The sequence below is a fragment of the Orcinus orca genome, chromosome 16 (genome assembly GCF_937001465.1).
Source record: "Orcinus orca chromosome 16, mOrcOrc1.1, whole genome shotgun sequence".
Lineage (NCBI taxonomy): Eukaryota > Metazoa > Chordata > Mammalia > Artiodactyla > Delphinidae > Orcinus > Orcinus orca.
Genome location: NC_064574.1, coordinates 26,977,839 through 26,997,363, shown reverse-complemented (window position 1 = coordinate 26,997,363; position 19,525 = coordinate 26,977,839). Strand labels below are relative to the sequence as shown.

General features: G+C 43.6%; 1 protein-coding gene across 3 annotated transcripts in view; it reads left to right on the top strand.

The window, feature by feature from the left end:
* KIF3B (kinesin family member 3B) overlaps positions 1 to 19,525 on the top strand; it is a 37,259-nt gene that overhangs the window by 13,786 nt on the left and 3,948 nt on the right. For 2 of the 3 annotated variants that reach the window (XM_004272709.3, XM_033433463.2), the window contains 7 exons: positions 6,111 to 7,580; positions 10,763 to 10,864; positions 11,080 to 11,202; positions 11,311 to 11,429; positions 15,709 to 15,822; positions 16,513 to 16,618; positions 18,931 to 19,109. In XM_004272709.3, coding sequence (XP_004272757.1) covers positions 6,177 to 7,580; positions 10,763 to 10,864; positions 11,080 to 11,202; positions 11,311 to 11,429; positions 15,709 to 15,822; positions 16,513 to 16,618; positions 18,931 to 19,109 — 2,147 coding nt within the window. In that variant the 5' untranslated portion in view covers positions 6,111 to 6,176. Of the gene's footprint in view, positions 1 to 6,110; positions 7,581 to 10,762; positions 10,865 to 11,079; positions 11,203 to 11,310; positions 11,430 to 15,708; positions 15,823 to 16,512; positions 16,619 to 18,866; positions 19,110 to 19,525 lie in introns of those variants that run through there. The other variant, XM_033433464.2, reaches the window with a different exon arrangement.

The following is a 19,525-nucleotide window of genomic DNA, read 5'->3' as shown; positions in this document are numbered from 1 at the left end:
AAGCTTTACCATGAAGTTAAGACAAATAGTTTTACAACTAGGACCCTTTGTTCATCAGTTAAAACATTTTATTACATTATATTCATGGTGGATAGATGAAAAGAGAAAAATGAGTTTTAACACCTGGATGTAGTTAATTTTACAGATTTTTTCCATCTTTTTTCTCCCCTAATTTGATTTTTCTGACTAGGTAATATATTTACATGATTCAAGAGGTATAAAAGGATTATACACTGCAAAGCCTCCCTTATACTCTTGGCCTTCAGCCACCCAGCTCTTTTCCCTACAGGCAGCCAGTGTTGTTATCTGGCTCTTGCATATCCCTTCAGATATATTTTATGTAAATAGAAGCAAATATAGGACTAGTCCCTCAACACACATTCCATGTCCTTTTAAAAGTTCTCCAGACAGTGATGTTATTTTTTCAACTGGAGATGAATAATCTTGTTCTGAAAATTGTGTAATTCACATTTTGATAGCTGACCGTCATGGGAACCAAAGACCCAGAGTTGGAATTGCTCTCTTGGTGTTGGTTCAGGGTTTGCAGACAAGGAGTCCTGATACTTCAAAACAATTAGCAACAGTTGAGAAAGAACGTAGTGTTGATTGTGATGAGTTGGATACAGAGTAGAAACAACTGCTTCCCCTAGAGAAACCTGCCCAGGGACTTGGTTTGGGCTGGTTAATAGGGAGTCACTTTTATCTTCTTGCCTGAGTGTTGCTGCTTTCCTGATGGCCCCTGTGATCCGTAGTTTGGGCTGCCTTTCAGACACTGAGTCCTTGAACTCTAGGCCAGGCAGTTGGCAGGTGGTTGCTCGGTCAGATCTTAGAGGACGTTGCATTGGAGTGCAGTGATTAAAGATGCATTAGTATGTGCTTTGTGTGACCGCACATTGCTCCTCCTTGCAGGGATGTTTCTGGTGAATTGCCAGACCTTTATTTTTTCCCATTTGAAGATACCACATGCTTGTTACAGAAAATTTGAAAAATATAGAAATGTCGAAGGAGCAGGGGAAATCACCTATATGTAGTCCCATCACACAAAGTGGACCACTATTAATGTTTTGATGTGTATCTTATTTTTATACAATTGTGATTGCATGCATTCAATTTTGTAAACTGCTTTTTCATTTATTCTAAGCATATTCCATGTCATTACAGAGCCTTGGTAAATGTCATTTTGAAAGATGGACTAGGACTTCCCTGGTGGTCCAGTGGTTAAGACTCCATGCTCCCAATGCAGGGGGCCCGGGTTTGATCCCTGGTCAAGGAACTAGATCCCACATGCATGCCGCAACAAAGATCCCTCGTGCCACAACTAAGACCCAGCACAGCCAAATAAATAAATAAATATTGAAAAGAAAAAAAAAGAGATGGACTAACATGACAGGCCTTTCTCAATTAGATCATGTATACATGAATTTGGTTATGGACAGGGATGCCTACAGGAGCCAGGCAGGCAGTATAAATGAGCAGAGCATGCTGGGTGTGAGACAGTAGGGAGTGTGGGCTGGGGAGGATTGGGTGGCCGGGCCCATTAGAGGGGCAGCCGTCACTCAGTTCCCATTGCTGCCACTTGGGGCCTGGGCTGTCAGATATTCCCATTATTCCAGAGAAGCAGAAAATCTGTTTTTTCTGTTTCAATGTGAAATTGCTGGTTTTCTTTTTTCTTTTCTTTTTTGAGAAATCTTAAACATTCAGAGAAAAATATAGGAAACAGAATTGATAATTATTAACATTTTCTCTTATTTGCTTCAAGTCTCATTCCCTGTTTCTTTTTTTTAGGAGAAATGATAAAATATTACAGATAAAATTGAAAAATTCTTCACATTTCTTGTCCCATTCTTAACATTTCACCCTGCCCAACTTGGACAGCCACTATCATAAATTGCTGTATATCCCTCTACCCATTTGGGGGAATACTTATATATACATTAATGCAAATCCATGAGCACCATATTGTTTTCTAAGTTTTTAGTCATAATCGTCACTCTGCAGCTTGCTTTTCCACTCAACCTATTTATTTATCCATGTAAATATATATAACTCTAATTCAGGGTTGGCACACTTTTTTTGTGAAAGATCAGGTGGTAAATATTTTATGTTCTGTGGGCCATACTGTCTGCTGCAGCTACTCAGCTGTGCTATTTTATAGCTAAAGCAGCCATAGATGATATGTAAACAAAGGGGTATGGTTGTGTTCCAATAAAACTTTATTTACTAAAACAGGCTATGGACTGGATTTGGCCTGTGGGCTGTCATTTGCTGACCCCTGCTCTAATTTATTCCTTTGAACTACTGAATAGTATACTATCTGTAATGTGAGTATACCATATTTTATTTTTCAGTTCCTCTATAAATGGATGGTTGTTTCCAGTTTTCTATTATTTTAACAGTGCTGCAGGAAGCACCCTTGTCTGTGTTTCCTTGTGCACAGGTGCGAAGGTTTTTCACCAGGACATACACAAATATAGACGTGGAATTGCTGGGGTTTGTTTTTTGTTTTTTGTTTTTAACAACACCACTCTCTCTCTTTTTTTAAATTTATTTATTTATTTTTGGCTGCATTGCATCTTCGTTGCTGCATGCGGGCTTTCTCTAGTTGGGGCAGAGGGGGCAGGTAGAATGTGATCAGTCTGTGACCTCTGTTCTAGAATCTCTATAGGACGCCAGTAGTTACTAAGCATCCAGTCTGCACCTGGTTCTAGAATTTGAGGTGGACTCCATGACAGCTAGCAAGGGTGAGAGAGCGTGAATCCAATCATGTAAGTTTTTTTTTTAATAAAATTATTTATTTATTTTTGGCTGTGTTGGGTCTTTGTTGCTGCACGCAGGCCTTCTCCAGTTGCAGCAAGTGGGGGCTACTCTTCACTGCAGTGCGTGGGCTTGTCGTTGCGGTGGCCTCTCCCGTTGTGGAGTAGGGCCTCTAGGTGCTTGGGCTCAGTAGTTGTGGCTCGCGGGCTCTAGGTGTGTGGGCTCAGTAGTTGTGGCGCACGGGCTTAGTTGCTCTGTGGCATGTTGCTTCCCGGACCAGGGCTCAAACCTGTGTCCACTGCATTGGCAGGCGGATTCTTAACCACTGCGCCACCAGGGAAGTCCTCAAAGATTCTGGAAGAGAGTGGCTGCCATGAGAAATGTGCAACTGATTTCCTCAGCGGACAAAAGAGATGAAGTTAGGGGAAGACTCAATTTTTCTCGTGTAGTAGCCATTCAAATAGTGGTTGTTAACATCGAGATGACAAGTTCTAGCAGAAAAAGTATTCAGGACAAAAATGCTGAACTGCTGACCTGTGGTTCCTTCTTTCCTGGCAATGCTGTGAGTTCCTTTAAAGATTTATCACTGTAATTAGACTGACCAGAAGAAGGAGAAGGAAGGTAATAAAGTAAAGAAAGAGAATCAGGGCATCCTTCCAAGAAAACCTTCTCCTTTGAGGAGGACCCACAGCGAGATTTTAAGCCCTGGTGGCAGGAAATTAAATTAGTCCATCTTCCTGAAATAATATGTCAGTAGTACATGACTAGCGCAGCCGAGCTCTGTGAGTTCAGAAAAGAAATGGTGTTCTGTGTTCCAAATCAAGGAGATTTAATTAAGGGGACTCAGGCTTTGGGAATTACTTCTTTTTAAAAGATTTTTAAGATTATTGTAGGTTATTATCATTCCTTTGTTTTTATTGTTTTGGAGAGCTTAAAAATATATGCAGCTGTAACAGAAGCATCTGAACATCAAGATCTGCAAGAAAACCTGCCGCAGGCTTTTTTTATTAAACAGGCTTGGGGCCACATTGTTTTGATAGGTAAAAGCTGGACAGCTTGGCCTCTTCCCGGGTATGTAATGTAAAAGAATTGATCCTCTCCAGTGACCCGTTCCCCACCCACCCCTTTCTGTTTTTTAATGCATAAAATTAGGGCTCACTACTAATCTCTGGAATGACCCTTTGACAAGGGTTTCGGATGAAACTGTATTAGTTAATTTTAATCCAGCTTTATATTAGTTCACAAAGCACTTCCACCTTTGTAAGTGGCTTTTAGTCTCACAAGCATCCAAAACGAAGAATTACCCCTGTTTTACAGGTTTTACAGAAAATGGGTGAAGAGAGGGTAAGAGGTCTTCTGGTTCTGCATTCTAGACAACATTATTCTATTAATATAACAACTAGAAGAAGTATGAAAAGTAACTTTTCATGTTTCCATGTGCTTAGCAGCAGAACAATGTTTTTATGAAAGACCAACGGAGGAATATATTGACTCTGTATTTATTAACTTGCAGCATATATACCTAGAGCGGCCCAGCCCTGCTTCACATTTTCCCACCTTTTGTTGGCAAAGAATAGGTCATTCCCACAACTAAAAAGGATCCTGTTATTACTGTTCAAGTAGCTACTAAAATTACAAATGCGTATATCCTGTGATCCAGCAATTGCGCTTCTAGAAATTTATCCTTACAGATAGATTTTCCCACACATGAAAGGATGTGGTCCTAGGTTTTTCACAGTAACATATCAGAAACAGCTTAAGTGCTAGGGTAGGGGTTAAATAAATAATGGTGCTTCCATACAGAGGGATAGTTTGCTGCTGTCATAAAGAATAAGGCAGCTCTGCATTTACTGAGGGGAACAAACTCCAAGATAGGTTGTCTAATGAAAAAAAGCAAGATGCAGGACACTGCATATTACTGTGTATAACATACTACACTTGTGTAAAAAGGGAGAGGGTAAGTATGTATTAATACATATTTGCTTGTTATGCATAAACTAGTTCAGGAGGATAAAAATCTAATAACACTCATCTTGTAAGCAGGGAACTGGGTGGCTGGAGAACAGGTAAAGGAGAGAGACCTGTCACCAAAGGGCCTTTTGAGTCAAGAACCACGTGAATTACCTGTTTTTTAAAAACCCTTGCGCTGAGGTTTTCGGGAGTTTAAGGTCCTCGTACATACCGCTTTGCTCTGATCTGCTTGCTCCGTACCCCTTCCCAAAGGACCCATTTAATCATACTTGCTTCTGCTGCCTGAGTTTTTCAGCACCAAATGAAGTTCTGTTTTTGGTTTTACTTAAAAATTTCTTAACATCTATTTTCGTATTTGCATTCAAATTGTATTAAATTTATTGATTGGATAAGTGCTTTCTTTGTAATGTATTACCCCACATCCTTGTTTATTTGAATACATTTTGCACAAGCCATAGTTGATGATTTTAGAATGGAAAAGTATTATCAGTACAAGATAGGAAATTCAAACAGTACAAACAATTGTATTGTGAAAAGTCATTTTCCTCTCTCTAGACCTCTGAGTGTCATCGGGGCCCATAGTCCCCCTGCTGAGTCTGCCACTGTTACCACTTTTACATGTATACTTACATTGTAGCATGCATATGTAAACTGTACTATACACACTGTCTGGGCCCATAGTTCCCCTGCTGAGGCTGCCACTGTTACCACTCTTACATGTATATTTACATTGTAGCATGCATATGTAAACTGTACTATACACGTTGTTCCTCATCTGCGTTTTTCACTTAACAACATATCTTCTTTTAGGATTGCGTTTAGGTTAGCACATTCTCTTTAGTAACTGCCCAGGATTCCAGGATTTGTATATATTAAATATATTAAATTTATTTAATCAGTCCCCTCTTGATGGGAATTGGGGTTGCCTGAAATCTGTTGCTACCACAGATGATGCCACAACACAGATATCCTTCTATCTGTAGGATAAATTCTTAGAAATACAGCTGCTAGATCAAAAGGGACGTGCATTTTGAATTTAGATAGATAGTTCCGAATGGCTCTGTGCAGAGGCTGTAGTAGTTCCACAGCACGTAAGATTACCCAGGCTTTTATAAAGTTTCCAGCTGCCTCAGCCTGTAGTATAAGATAAACTATCAGTTGAAGGGAGGACAAGCTAGTTAACACGATAGGTGGACTAGTGCTTTTATTTTTCCCACTGCAGCTGGTTAAGATCCCATGAGGAAATATCCAATGTAGTGGAGTTACTAAGTGCAGCTGTCGGAGGGTTGGCAAGATGGAGGGGACCTGGGTGTGTCATGTGCTTTTCAGCAGCCCCCAGTGACAGCTGTACTGTCCTTGCTTACTCTGTTTTGTTTTTCCTATAGGACCCTAGCATTGTGAGACTCATTTTGGATTCATAGCCCTTAAGATCGACCCGGTCAGAGCTCATCATGTCAAAGTTGAAAAGCTCAGAGTCAGTCCGGGTGGTGGTTCGCTGTCGGCCCATGAATGGCAAGGAAAAGGCTGCTTCGTACGACAAGGTGGTGGATGTGGACGTGAAGCTGGGGCAGGTGTCGGTGAAGAACCCCAAGGGAGTGGCCCATGAAATGCCCAAGACCTTCACCTTTGATGCCGTCTACGACTGGAACGCCAAGCAGTTTGAACTCTACGACGAGACGTTCCGACCACTGGTGGACTCCGTCCTGCAGGGTTTCAATGGGACGATTTTTGCTTATGGACAGACTGGGACTGGGAAAACCTACACGATGGAAGGAGTCCGGGGTGACCCTGAAAAAAGAGGGGTCATCCCTAACTCTTTTGATCACATCTTCACCCATATCTCTCGATCCCAGAATCAACAGTACCTGGTCAGGGCTTCTTACTTAGAGATCTACCAGGAGGAGATCCGAGATCTCCTCTCAAAGGATCAGACCAAAAGGCTCGAGCTCAAGGAGAGGCCGGACACTGGAGTGTACGTGAAAGACCTGTCTTCCTTTGTCACCAAGAGCGTGAAGGAAATAGAGCACGTGATGAATGTGGGGAACCAGAACCGTTCTGTCGGTGCTACCAACATGAACGAGCACAGTTCCCGTTCGCATGCAATTTTTGTCATCACCATCGAGTGCAGTGAGGTGGGCCTCGATGGCGAAAACCATATCCGGGTAGGGAAATTGAACCTTGTAGATCTTGCTGGCAGTGAACGGCAGGCCAAGACCGGTGCACAAGGGGAGAGATTGAAGGAAGCTACCAAGATCAACCTGTCCCTTTCAGCCTTGGGTAACGTCATCTCTGCCCTGGTGGACGGCAAAAGCACTCACATTCCATATCGGGACTCAAAGCTTACCAGGCTCCTCCAAGATTCTCTCGGTGGCAATGCTAAAACTGTGATGGTGGCCAACGTGGGGCCTGCCTCGTACAACGTAGAAGAGACTCTAACCACTCTGAGATACGCCAACCGTGCCAAGAACATTAAGAACAAGCCAAGGGTCAATGAGGACCCTAAGGATGCCCTCCTTCGAGAATTCCAGGAAGAGATTGCTCGGCTCAAGGCCCAGCTAGAAAAACGGTCCATTGGCAGAAGGAAGAGGCGAGAGAAGCGGAGGGAAGGTGGGGGCGGGGGTGGGGGTGGGGAAGAGGAGGAGGAGGAGGGAGAAGAGGGTGAGGACGAAGGGGATGATAAGGATGATTACTGGCGGGAACAGCAAGAAAAACTGGAGATCGAGAAGCGGGCCATTGTAGAGGACCACAGCTTGGTTGCAGAGGAGAAGATGAGGCTGCTGAAAGAGAAGGAGAAAAAGATGGAGGATCTGCGGCGGGAAAAGGATGCTGCCGAGATGCTGGGCGCCAAAATCAAGGTACTGTACCCTGCCTTAGGCGTGGTCTTTTTTCTTTCAAACCTTCTTGTTTTATCAAAAAAAATGATATGAAGGATGGTGTCTCTTTAGGGTTGGTGATACCCAGTGTCCAAGGAACATTTGTTGAATTGAATTGGATGAAGAAAAACAATTTTTCTTTGACAGCAATAAGACTAACACCCATGTACCCCCTCCCCCGCCCCGGCCCAGTATGAGAAACAGAACCGCATCTGTAGCTTTACAAGCTCTTTGTGTCCCCGCCCGCTCAGAGGTAACTGTTATCTTGGTTTTGGTGTTTATTCTTTCCTTGCTTTTCTTTATAGTTTTCCCAAATGTGTATATATATCTCTACATAAAAGATAGTTTTAGTTTCACATACTTTTTATCTTTTATATAAATGGAATCCCACTACTGTGCTCTACTTTTATTTGCTAAATGTTATGTTAATGAGAGTTATCCATATTGATGCCTGGAGCTGTGATTCATTCCTTATAGTTGTTCTGAGAATTCCGTGGTGTTCCATTCTCCTGATAGTGTGGGTTGTTTCTGTTTCTTTCTTTTTTTTTTTTTTTGCCCTGAATTCCTTGTACTTGGCTCCAGGAGAACATGTGTGCGTGAGACTTTCTTGCCTGACACCAGCAGGTCCTAGGGTGTGCGTAGCTTCAACTTCGCTAGACAGTGACATGTCACTTTCTAACGTGGCCCTGTGAATTGAAGCTTCTACCAGAAGGGTATGAGTCCTGGTTGTTCCTCATCCTTACCAACACTTGTGATTAGCAGACTTGACTTTTTGTATATCTGGTAGGTATACACTGGTCTCTCCTTGTGGTTTTCATATGCTGTGTCTCTGATTAAGCAAGATACAGAACAGTTCCATCACCACCCCCCGCCCAGAGGCTCCCTTGCCGTCAACCACTGTGTGGCAGTGGCTGAATTGTATTCTAGAGCGTGGAGGCGCGCCTTGTGAGTGTCCTTGAGTGTTCTTTCTGTCCACAGTGTACAATTCCATCAGGTGCCTGGACTCTGGGCTGCCACAGGGCTTTAATGGCAGAAGAGAGTGCAGAGCTAGCTCTGGAAATCTGAGGATGACCGCTGCCTGACCACAACCCAGAATTCCTTTGAAGTTCTATCTTATGGAATTTGTGCAAACTTCAATTTCTACTCTAAAATGTATCTATGTTTATTAATTTAAAAATGACAAGTGATCTCTTTCTTGCTTCCCCTTCCCCGACCATATGAAGCTGTACTTTATCTGTGGCATCAAAGTAGCCCTTTCACAGAGCTGGGTCCTATTTTACTTCAGAGGCAGGGGTCCTTTCCAAGACTTTCAAGACCTGGTGTGAAAATGGAGTCACATACAACACAATTAGGAGGTAACTGTGTTCCAGGGAGGGGCTTACTATGGGATTCCATTATGTTACTTCACCCCTCCTCACTCCTGCACTTGTGTAACTGGGTGTACCCATGTTTGATTTCCATGCTGTTTTTTTTTTTTTTTGCGGTACGCGGGCCTCTCACTGCTGTGGCCCCTCCCGCTGCGGAGCACAGGCTCCGGACGCGCAGGCCCAGCGGCCATGGCCCACGGGCCCAGCTGCCCCGCGGCATGCGGGATCCTCCCGGACTGGGGCACAAACCTGCGTCCCCTGCATCGGCAGGCGGACTCCCAACCACTGCGCCACCAGGGAAGCCCCTCCGTGCTGGTTTTTAAGATCACATCTGTTATTCAAGCCCAGGAACCACCTAGACCCTCTAAACAACCTGGGATATTTGGGCAGCTCTCAGAAGCCTAGTGTGGCAAGACTCAGCATCACCTCAAGGTCACTGTACCTCTTATAAGTTTTATTTATGGGAGAATGACATTACATCTGTCTTTCTCCATCCCTGGATGCTGTAAGATCACAGGACAAAAGAATTTTAGAGGCGGAAGGGTGTGTGTGGTGAGGGGAGGGTTAGTAATCAGTCCAGCCCCTTTGTTTTGAGAGAAGAGGAAAATTTCAAGCGCTCCCTGAAACATGGCGGCAGGGGTATAAGTTTCTTAAAAGCAAGGTTGTGGGGTTTTTGGATTCCATGCTTTTCAGGTGCAAATCCTTCCCCTGGCTTCAGTCACCATCTAAATGCTGAAGGCTTGCAGTCTGTATAGCCAGCCCAGAGCTGTCTCCTGATATCCCAGCCCGATGGCCTCTGCCTACTGGACATTTCCACGGAGATGCCCGCGGCCACCCAGAGCCCGCTCCTGCCTGCCTTTTCTCAGTCTAGCCAGACTCCGCAGGGTTATCATTGCTAGCTGCTGCCCCCCTCCCGTAAGCCTCTGAATGCTGCCTCTCTCGGACCCATCCACTTTGCTCTCCCCAACCACTACTGCCCTAGCCCAGGCCTGGACCCTTAAAACTGCCTCCTGTCTGCTCTCCTTCCACCCAGCCTGCCCTTTTCCAGTTATTCTTCCTGTCGCAGGGGACTTTTGTTTCTAAAACACAAGTGTGATTTTGTACCCTAACGCTCAAAGGACACGTCAGTGGTTCCTGCGGTTCTCAGGGTCAAGCTTAGTCTCCCTTAACAGGGCTTGGAGGTTTTTGAATTGACCCCTGATTGCTTTGCCAACTTCATGTATCACCACTCCCTACCCTACCCTCTGAAAAAAAGTTTTTTTTCTTAGCTAATTCCTTGAGACAGGAAGCTTTCCCTGACTCCCTCCAAAAGCCAGAATTCTCTCCCTCCAGTGTGCCTCTCCCCTTATTACTCGGTCTTTTCCTCCTGATGGGATCCGACTCCATAGGGTAAGAGGCCGCTTGCTTGTCTGTGGCCCTCAGTGGACTCTCAGCTTTGTGATTGGTATTTACAGCTGCATCCTCAGTACCTAGCACATAGGAGGTGCTTCATAGGTTCTTAGTGGGGTCAAATACTCTGTACAAACAAACCCAAACAGTGTTTTTTAAAAAGAAAGCTGCAATTCATGTATGTCTGGGGAAGCTGTATCTTCAGTGTTTCCAAGATAAAGCCCCCAGTGAAGCGGCCTCAGCCCCACCCGTGATGGGAAGGGTACAGCTGAGCACACTATATTTTCCCCCAGAGTTCATCCCCTTGGGCTCAGTCCTGAGCTCTTTAGCTTTCATGGGCTTCCCTGTGAGGAGCTGTGTTCTGAGGGAGACCACTCATCAGATGGATTCTACTTTTTCCTCACAAAGGCCATGGAGAGTAAGCTGCTTGTTGGAGGAAAAAATATAGTAGATCATACAAACGAACAGCAGAAAATCCTGGAGCAGAAACGGCAGGAGATTGCAGAGCAGGTAACTTTTCATGCCTTTTTGGAGAGAACGGGGTGGGGTGAGGTTGTGTTAATGCGACAGAGCGAATATCTCTTGTATTAGACTCTTCAAAGGGAACGGAACTGAAGTGTGTCAGACCCTTCCTGGCGGGAGACCCTGATCTGGAGCCCCCAGCCCCATATTCTTGTATAGACCTTGTCTCTAGGCACACTGATCAATTTTGTGATGTTACTCAGAAACGTCGAGAAAGAGAAATCCAGCAACAGATGGAAAGCCGCGACGAGGAGACCTTGGAACTGAAAGAGACGTACAGCTCATTGCAGCAAGAGGTGGACATCAAGACCAAGAAGCTCAAAAAGGTATGAAAGGAACGAGGCCAGGCAGAGGTGCCTTGAGGCTTGGGGCAGAGGGAGAACTCTGTTGTCTAGAGGGCTGCCCCTCTCACCTGCCTCTCCTGTCGGTTCCAGCTCTTCTCCAAGCTTCAGGCAGTGAAGGCAGAGATCCATGACCTCCAAGAAGAGCACATCAAGGAGCGGCAGGAGCTGGAACAGACACAGAATGAGCTCACCCGGGAGCTGAAACTCAAGTAAGGTCTGGGCCTTCCAGGGCTCCCCTAGCACTTGCTGGGTTTGCTGTGTGTTCAGTCAGAAACACACCCCTGAGGACAGGGCCCTACTTCTCTCCACCCCATCTCCTGCCACCTTGTCTGTCTTCTGTTTATTCCAAACAAAGTTATTTTCTGTCTCTGGGTCCCATCTGTTAACTGAGATGATCTCCAAGTTCCTTTCCACTCTACCTTCCTGCCTTTAAAGAAGGCTTCTATCTATTGATAAAAGGGAATCTTTTCTTAACTAGAATTTTCTGAGTGGTATAATGAAGAGCCAAATACCCATCACCCAGATTCCACGATAAACAATCTTTTGTCTTCTATCTTTCATAAAAATATTTTAAAGCAAATCTTACCTCATGTTATCTCGTTCCTATATACCTACATACATGACCACAGTGCTTTTCTTTAAAAAAGCTTTATTGAGATATAATTCACATACCATACAATTCACCTGTTTAAAGTATACAAGTCATTTGTTTTTCCGGCCGTGCCGCGTGGCTCGCAGTATCTCAGTTTCCTGACTAGGGATTGAACCTGGGCCCCGGCACTGAAAGCCCGAAATCCTACCCACTGAGCCACCAGGGAACTCCCCTACAAGTCATTAAAAAAAAATACATTTACAGGGTTGTAAAGTCATCACCACAATCTAATTTTAGAATATCTGTGTGTGTCCCCCACCCCCACCCAAAGAAACCCTGTACCAATTATCAGTCACTCCTCATTACCGCATACCCCAGCCTAATAACTACTGGTCTACTTTCTGTCTCCATAAATTTGCCTATTCTCCACCTTTCATATAAATGGAATTCTACAATATGTGGTCTTTTGTGACTGGTTTCTTTCAATTAACATGCTCTCAGGGGTCAATCCATGTTGTAGCATGTTAGCACTTCATTCTTTTTAATGGCTGAACAATATGGTATTGTATGGATATTCCACATTTTTTCCATTCATTAGTTGATGGACATTTGGGTTGTTCCTACCTTTCAGTTATAATGAATAATGCTGCTGTGAACATGTGTGTACAAGTTTTATTGTGGACTTAGGTTTGCAATTCTCTTAGGTTATCCAAGAGTCTTACAGTTTTAGGTCTTACCTTTAGGTCTGCGATCCATTTTGAGTTAATTTCTTGTAAAGTCTGAGGTATGGTTCCAAATGCATTCTTTTGTATGTGGCTGTCCAGTTGTTCCAGCACCATTTGTTGCAAAGGCTCTTCTTTCATTGTCTTTGCACCCTTGTTGAAAATCAGTTGACCATAAATGTAAGGGTTTATTTCTGAATTCTCAGTATTGTTCGATTGAGCTGTATGTCTGTCCTTACGCCAGTACCACACTGTCTTGATTACTGTAACTTTGTAGTAAGTTTTGAAATGAGGAAATGTGAGTCTTCCAACTTTGTTGTTCTTTTTCAAGATTCTTTGTGGCTATTCAGGGTCCCTTACATTTCCATATAAACTTTAATATTCGCTTTTCAATTTCTGCAAAAAAAAAAAAGCCAGCTGGGGTTTTGATAGGGACTGTGTTGACTGTATAGATCAATTTGGAGAGTATTGTCATCTTAACAGTATTAAGTATTCTGATCCATGAACATGGGATGTCTTTACATTTATGTAAATCTTCTTTAATTTCTGTCAAGAATGTTTATAGTTTTCAGTGCAGTCTTTGCACCTCTTTTGTTAGATTTATACCTAAGTATTTTATTTTTATGATGCTATTGTATATGGAATTGTTTTCTTAATTTTATTTTCAGAATGTTTACTGCTAGTGTAGTGTAGAAGAAATAAAATAGATTTTTGCGTACGTAATGATATCTTTCCACCTAACAAAATTAACATTGTTTCTCTTGTACCCTGTCCCTATTCAGATTTTCTTGGTTTATTAATATTAAGATCTACATAAGAACCACATATTGCATTTGGTTATTATGTCTCTTAAGCTTATTTTAATCTGGAGCAATCCTTTTTCCTGTTAAAAACTTTTTTTCATAGTTGACTTGATGAAAAGGCTAGGGCAGGTAGCCTGTAGAAACATCCCACGCCCTGGATTTGTCAGTCTGCCTCTTCACAGTGCCGTTTAACTTGTGGCTCTATCTCCCTTACTTCTCTGTAACTGGAAGTGAGCGCTCAACCTTGGAGGCGTACCAAAATCACCTGAGGAGTTTTCAAAAATAGTGATGCTTGGGTCCCTGCTAAGAGATTCTAATTTCATTGGTCTAGGGCAGCGGTCCTTAAACTTTCAGCAGGCACCAGATCATCCGAAGGGCTTGTTAAATGCAGATTGCTGGGCCCCACACCCAGAGAATCTGATTCAGTATGTCTGGGGTGGGGCCTGAGCATTTGCATTCACAAGTACCAGCTGTTGCTCCTGCTGGTTTGGTAAACACACTTTGAGAACCGTTGATCTCTCATGAGGTTCGGCTAAAATATTGTAACTGCTGTTGATGTGCAGCCTGCCTTGAGAACCACTGAGCTAATGGTTTCAGCCAGCAATGATCTTTGTTTGGCTGCATTATTTCATTAGGGGTTTTGCAAAATGATGTTTTTTTGATATCGGTCCTTCCACCACATTTGCTCGAAGTTTTCTTTAAAGAGGAACTTTCCAGGCGACTTCCCTGGTGGTCCAGTGGTTAAGACTACACGTTTCCACTCCAGAGGACACAGATTCAATCCCTGGTCGGGGCACTAAGATCCTACATGCCACGAGGCGTGGTCAAAAAAAAAAAAAAGAGGAACTTTTCGAAGAGATTCTTTTAATGTTTAAGTTTTAAATTTGGAAAGGAGCCCTTAATATTAAATGTATGTGTCAGTCCTCTTTCTAGGCATGTACACCTAGAAAAAAGGTCAGAACAAAATATGCCAAAATAATAAGAGTATCTCTGGGTGGTGAAATTATGTGTAATTGTATTTCTTACATTTTCTAATGTATAAATAGGACCTTTAAAGTCAGAAAGAAAAAAATATATATATATGTTATAAAAAATAGTTTCTTAAATATCAAATAAAGAGAAAATTTCTTCTCTCCAAAATATTTTCTTCTTTAAGGAAGCCATTTTCATTGCTATGTCTCTTATTAATATCTTTTTTTAAAATTATTATTATATATATTTTTGGCTGTGTTGGGTGTTTGTTGCTGCTCTCAGGCTTTCTCTAATTGCGGGGAGCGGGGCCTAGTCTTCGGTGCGGTGTGTGAGCTTCTCATTGCGATGGCTTCTCTCGTTGCGGAGCATGGGCTCTAGGTGCGTGGGCTTCAGTAGTTGTGGCGCACGGGCTCAGTAGTTGTGGCGCACGGGCTCAGTAGTTGTGGCTTGCAGGCTCTAGAGCGTAGGCTCAGTAGTTGTGGCTCACGGGCTTAGTTGCTCTGCAGCATGTGGGATCTTCCCGGACCAGGGCTTGAACCCGTATCCCCTGCATTGGCAGTCGGATTCTTAACCACTGAGCCACCAGAGAAGTCCCTCTAATTAATATCTTTTGAATAAACAGCGAGTCAACCTGTTTCTCATAGCACCCTACACCTCTGTGGTGTTTGTTTTGTGTCTCTCCCACGTTAACACCCTTTTGGCATTGTTCTGTCCTGAGGTTTTGAAAGAGTGAACACAGAGAGGGGGCAGGAGATCGTCATCACCATGGAGAGACACAACCCAGTGGGTTCCAGTTTCATTGTTTGCCATGTTCCCTGGGTGCCATGTTCCCTGGGTGCAGAGACTCTTCTCAGGAATGGTCTTCATTCTCAGGGGTCTAAGGGACTGAAATCCATCTCGTTCTGCTCTTTGTTCTGGTGATTAGAATGTGGAGTTCTCCACCTTGGGCAACAATGCATAGGATTGGAGGAAGGCAGTTTAATTTCTAATCTGTTTTCAGCATTTTGGAAGTTAACGAGCTGGCTTAGCAGTACCAGTGGCCCTCCCCAAATACTTCACTTAGCACGTGTTTACTCCAGTGTAGCCCAGGCATTGCCTTCCTCTTTAGTCCTTTCACCTCCTCAAGCTGCTACTCCTTGGGCATAAGTGACCTTTCCATATTCCTAGGACAGACCTGTCAGCATACCAAAGAGTGTTTGTCTATCTCAGGCAGAACCAAGTGTCATTCATGTCTGTAAACCAGCTCTTTGTATGATGCTAGGCCCATAGTACCTGCTCAGTAAATGTTTGCTGAGTGACTTGACCCTTACCTATTACTTACTTCACGTGGGACCAGATAGCCAACACCCCATTCGTATTCTTTCTCCATCTATTCACCCATGTATGTGTGCTCTTACAGGCATCTTATTATAGAAAACTTCATCCCTCTGGAAGAAAAAAGTAAAATTATGAATAGATCCTTCTTTGATGAAGAGGAAGATCATTGGAAATTACATCCTATAACCAGACTGGAGTAAGTCACAAATGACTTCAAGTAGACTTTAAGGTGGGGAGGAGGGAAAGAATGTTGATAAGCTGGGCTCGGCCAGAGAGGTATGGTAAGAACACAGTTTGATCCATTTAAACTTGGAACCAATTGCAGGTCTTTGTGGCTGCCATAAGTCCATGAGGTAAAAGTTTGGTGATGAGTATGGTGTTAGGAATTGGGAGACTTTATCACAGTGAACTAATGACCTTTCCCAAGTTCCTGCTTTTCAGCTCCCCCAGCTGTCAAGTGAAACTGCTGGGCCAAGGGAGGGGCGGTACATAGGTGTTCTCTTACGTGTCAGTCTGGCAATGTGGAGAAGGATTCTCAGTCTGCATGTGGATTCCACTGGAAGATGGGAGATGTCTGCTAAGGCTGCGGGGGTGGAGAGTGTCTACAGCTAGGCTTCGTGCCCGCTGTCTAAGAACTGGAGGATGACTCAGGGCCCTTCCAGCTTAAGAGATGCGTGATGCTCACATTTGAATCAGAAAGCCACCCCAGCAGAAAATATAAGCAGCTCCTGCCCCGTTTACATGTCAGCCTTCAGTCCAGGGAGTTTCTTGCTTCAGGTTCTAGCTAAAGAAGGCTCAGTTTTCTGAGTGCTGGTTCCACAGTACCGATCCTGGGACTGTGGAACACACTCCAGCCAGGGCTTTGACCACCACAGTCCATTTCCAGGAATCAACAGATGATGAAGCGGCCAGTGTCAGCTGTGGGATACAAGAGACCATTGAGCCAGCACGCAAGAATGTCCATGATGATTCGTCCAGAGGCTCGATATAGGGTGAGAAGATTGTACTCGCGTTTCTCTCTCCTCTGTCTTAGAAGAGATTAGATTTACGTAAACCCTTAGGCACCAGTCTGCAAAGTCACAGTTTGTATCCTCTTTCCAGAGGGATCTGAGGACAGTAATATTAATAATAACAATTATAACAAATAATAGATAAATATAATTAATAAATAACAAACGATAATAAATAAAAAGGTAAAAGAGAATGAGATTTAGCAAATCAGGAGGGAAGGAGGAGAGTCCAAACATACTGTCCACGTAGCCAATAATGAGCTTTAGAATGGCCTTGCGGGCAGATGGGAAGGAAAGTAGACCTCTAGTAACAGGAGATGGAAATGCGTTAAAGAGCTGACGGTCCTTCCGTTTAACATAATGTGTGTGAGTCAAGTAGTTATTTGAAGTGACATAATTGATGACTATTTAATGACTCAAACATATTTTACAATAAAAATACCGTACAGGCTTCTATTGATAAGCACTTGCTGTGTGCCAGGCACTGTACTCGGCACTTTGCTGCTTTCTCTAATTGAGCCCTCTCACCTACTCTGTTCGGTCAGTCCTGTGGCTTAAAGGTCAGGTAGCTGGTAAGTGGATGAATCAGGAGACACATGTGTTTTTAAGTTATAGAGCAATTGGTACTGGAAGTGTATATATGAATTGAAAAATCTGGTGCAAAGTAGATCAGAATGTGAACTGGTTGTCGCTGGTTAATGGAAGTGAACTCATTTTAAATTTTCTTCTTTTTGCTTGTCTGTATTTTCTAACTGTCAGTGGGGAACTGGTAGGACTTTTATTTATTTATCTATTTAGGCCACACTCTGTGGCTTATGGAATCTTAGTTCCCCCACCAGGGATCGACCCTGGACCACAGCAATGAAAGCACCAAGTCCTAACCACTGGACCACCAGGGAATTCCCTGTATTACGTTTATAATGAAAGATTTTCACTTAAAAAATTTTAAATGTTTTTGAATCTCCCTTAGCAGCCAGAGCAGAACAGATTAGGATTAGTTAGCTCCTCAGGCACTGTTCTTCCTGGCATTGAGTTATTTTACGTAAAGAAAGCAAAAGCAAAAAAGATGTATTAGGTGAGGCTTTATGTAGTGGAGGATGAGTGATGTGTCACACAGAATCCTCAGAAACTTTTTTCTAGCAGTTTCAGAGAGTGCCGGTTATTTCATGTCTTAAGCCAAAAACATGATTTTAAAGCCTGCAAGTCAAATATGTGGGTTTCCAGGTGGCTTACCTTGATCTAAAGGTAGAATTTAAAGCAGTGGCTCTCAGATGATTTTTAGCAATGGACCGGCTCCATTAAGAGAAATGTTATGCAGTATCTCAACATGTAAAATTGATCAGTGGAGCCACGCTATTCTTTCCCCTACCTTCTCCCAGCTGGGGCCCCTCGTGCCCCCTCTGGGGCCCTGGGGCTTGAACTCCACTGCGTGGGAGGAGCTAGAGGGGAAGATGTGGAACCATGGGTGTTCTTCCCTCTTCACACTCAACTTGGTATTTAGGAGCTAGGTAAAGGCCCACTGCGGGATATCAAGTGAGGGAATCTATCTCCAAGGCCAGTTATGAGGCAGGGCCCAGTCTGATTTTTAAAATGTGGTAATAAGCACATATACTGCCACACACACACCCTCCACATATATACACCATACCTGCCTCCTTCCCTCTGCAACCAAAAAGTTCATCAAAGCTGCCGTAGGTGGGGAGATTATTGGTGACTACTATTTTCTCCTGCGTATCTTTTTGTATTTTCACATTGTCTACAATAAATGGGTTTTACTTAATTTATTCTTTTCCCCTGATTATTCCCCTTAGGATAGAATACATGTTCATTGGTTTTGTTTTTTGTTTTTTTAAAAAGAAAAAAAGGAAAGTAAGGCTTCCCTGGTGGCACAGTGGTTGAGAGTCCGCCTGCCAATGCAGGGGACACAGGTTCGTGCCCCGGTTCGGGAGGATCCCACATGCCACGGAGCAGCTAGGCCTGTGAGCCATGGCCGCTGAGCCTGCGCGTCTGGCGCCTGTGCTCAGCAACGGGAGAGGCCACAACAGTGAGAGGCCCACGTACCGCAAAAAAAAAAAAAAAAAAAAAAGGAAAATAAAGAGCATAGAGAAGAAAATAAAAATCATCTGTAACTGCACCAGGAAGAAAGTTATAAAACTACATCACTTCTTCCGGGCGGGCCCTTGGTAGGCTTTGAGTAGCATGCAATTTGAGGTTCTGTTCTTGGGTTTAGATTGCTTGAACTCCCTTTGTGTGACTGGAGGCCATCCTAGCTGGTCTTGGCTCTGCTTCTGCAGGCAGAAAACATCGTGCTGCTGGAGCTGGACATGCCCAGCCGGACCACCAGAGACTACGAGGGGCCCGCCATTGCCCCCAAAGTCCAGGCCGCGTTGGATGCAGCTCTGCAGGATGAAGATGAGATACAGGTGGACGCATCATCCTTTGAAAGCACTGCAAATAAGAAACCCAAGGCCAGGTGAGTGGCTTTTGGTGACCTCTGTTTGAACAGAACATGTTTGAACAAGGACAAATGAGGGGAGAGTGTGGCAAAAGTGCTTGTTTATCGTGGAAGTAAGTGGCAGAGCCCGAGTTAACCTAGGTCTATCTGAATCCACAACCCAGGCTCTGAGCCTCAGTTTAAATGACCAAGGATTTAATTTGGTGCTAAATTAGAAATTCTATCTTGTTAAATTCTGGATTTGAAATTTAAGGAAAATAATTGAGTGAAAAACCAAAAAAGGAGTGAATTCTACCTGCAAACTTAGTATTTTTTACCAATTTGGAGAAGATAGTCAAAATATGATTTTAATGGAATAACAATTGCTGAGAATCAGAGGCCCTCCCCTGAGATCTCACTCCTCCGTTGGCAGGTTGTGTTGGCCATTGAAGAGG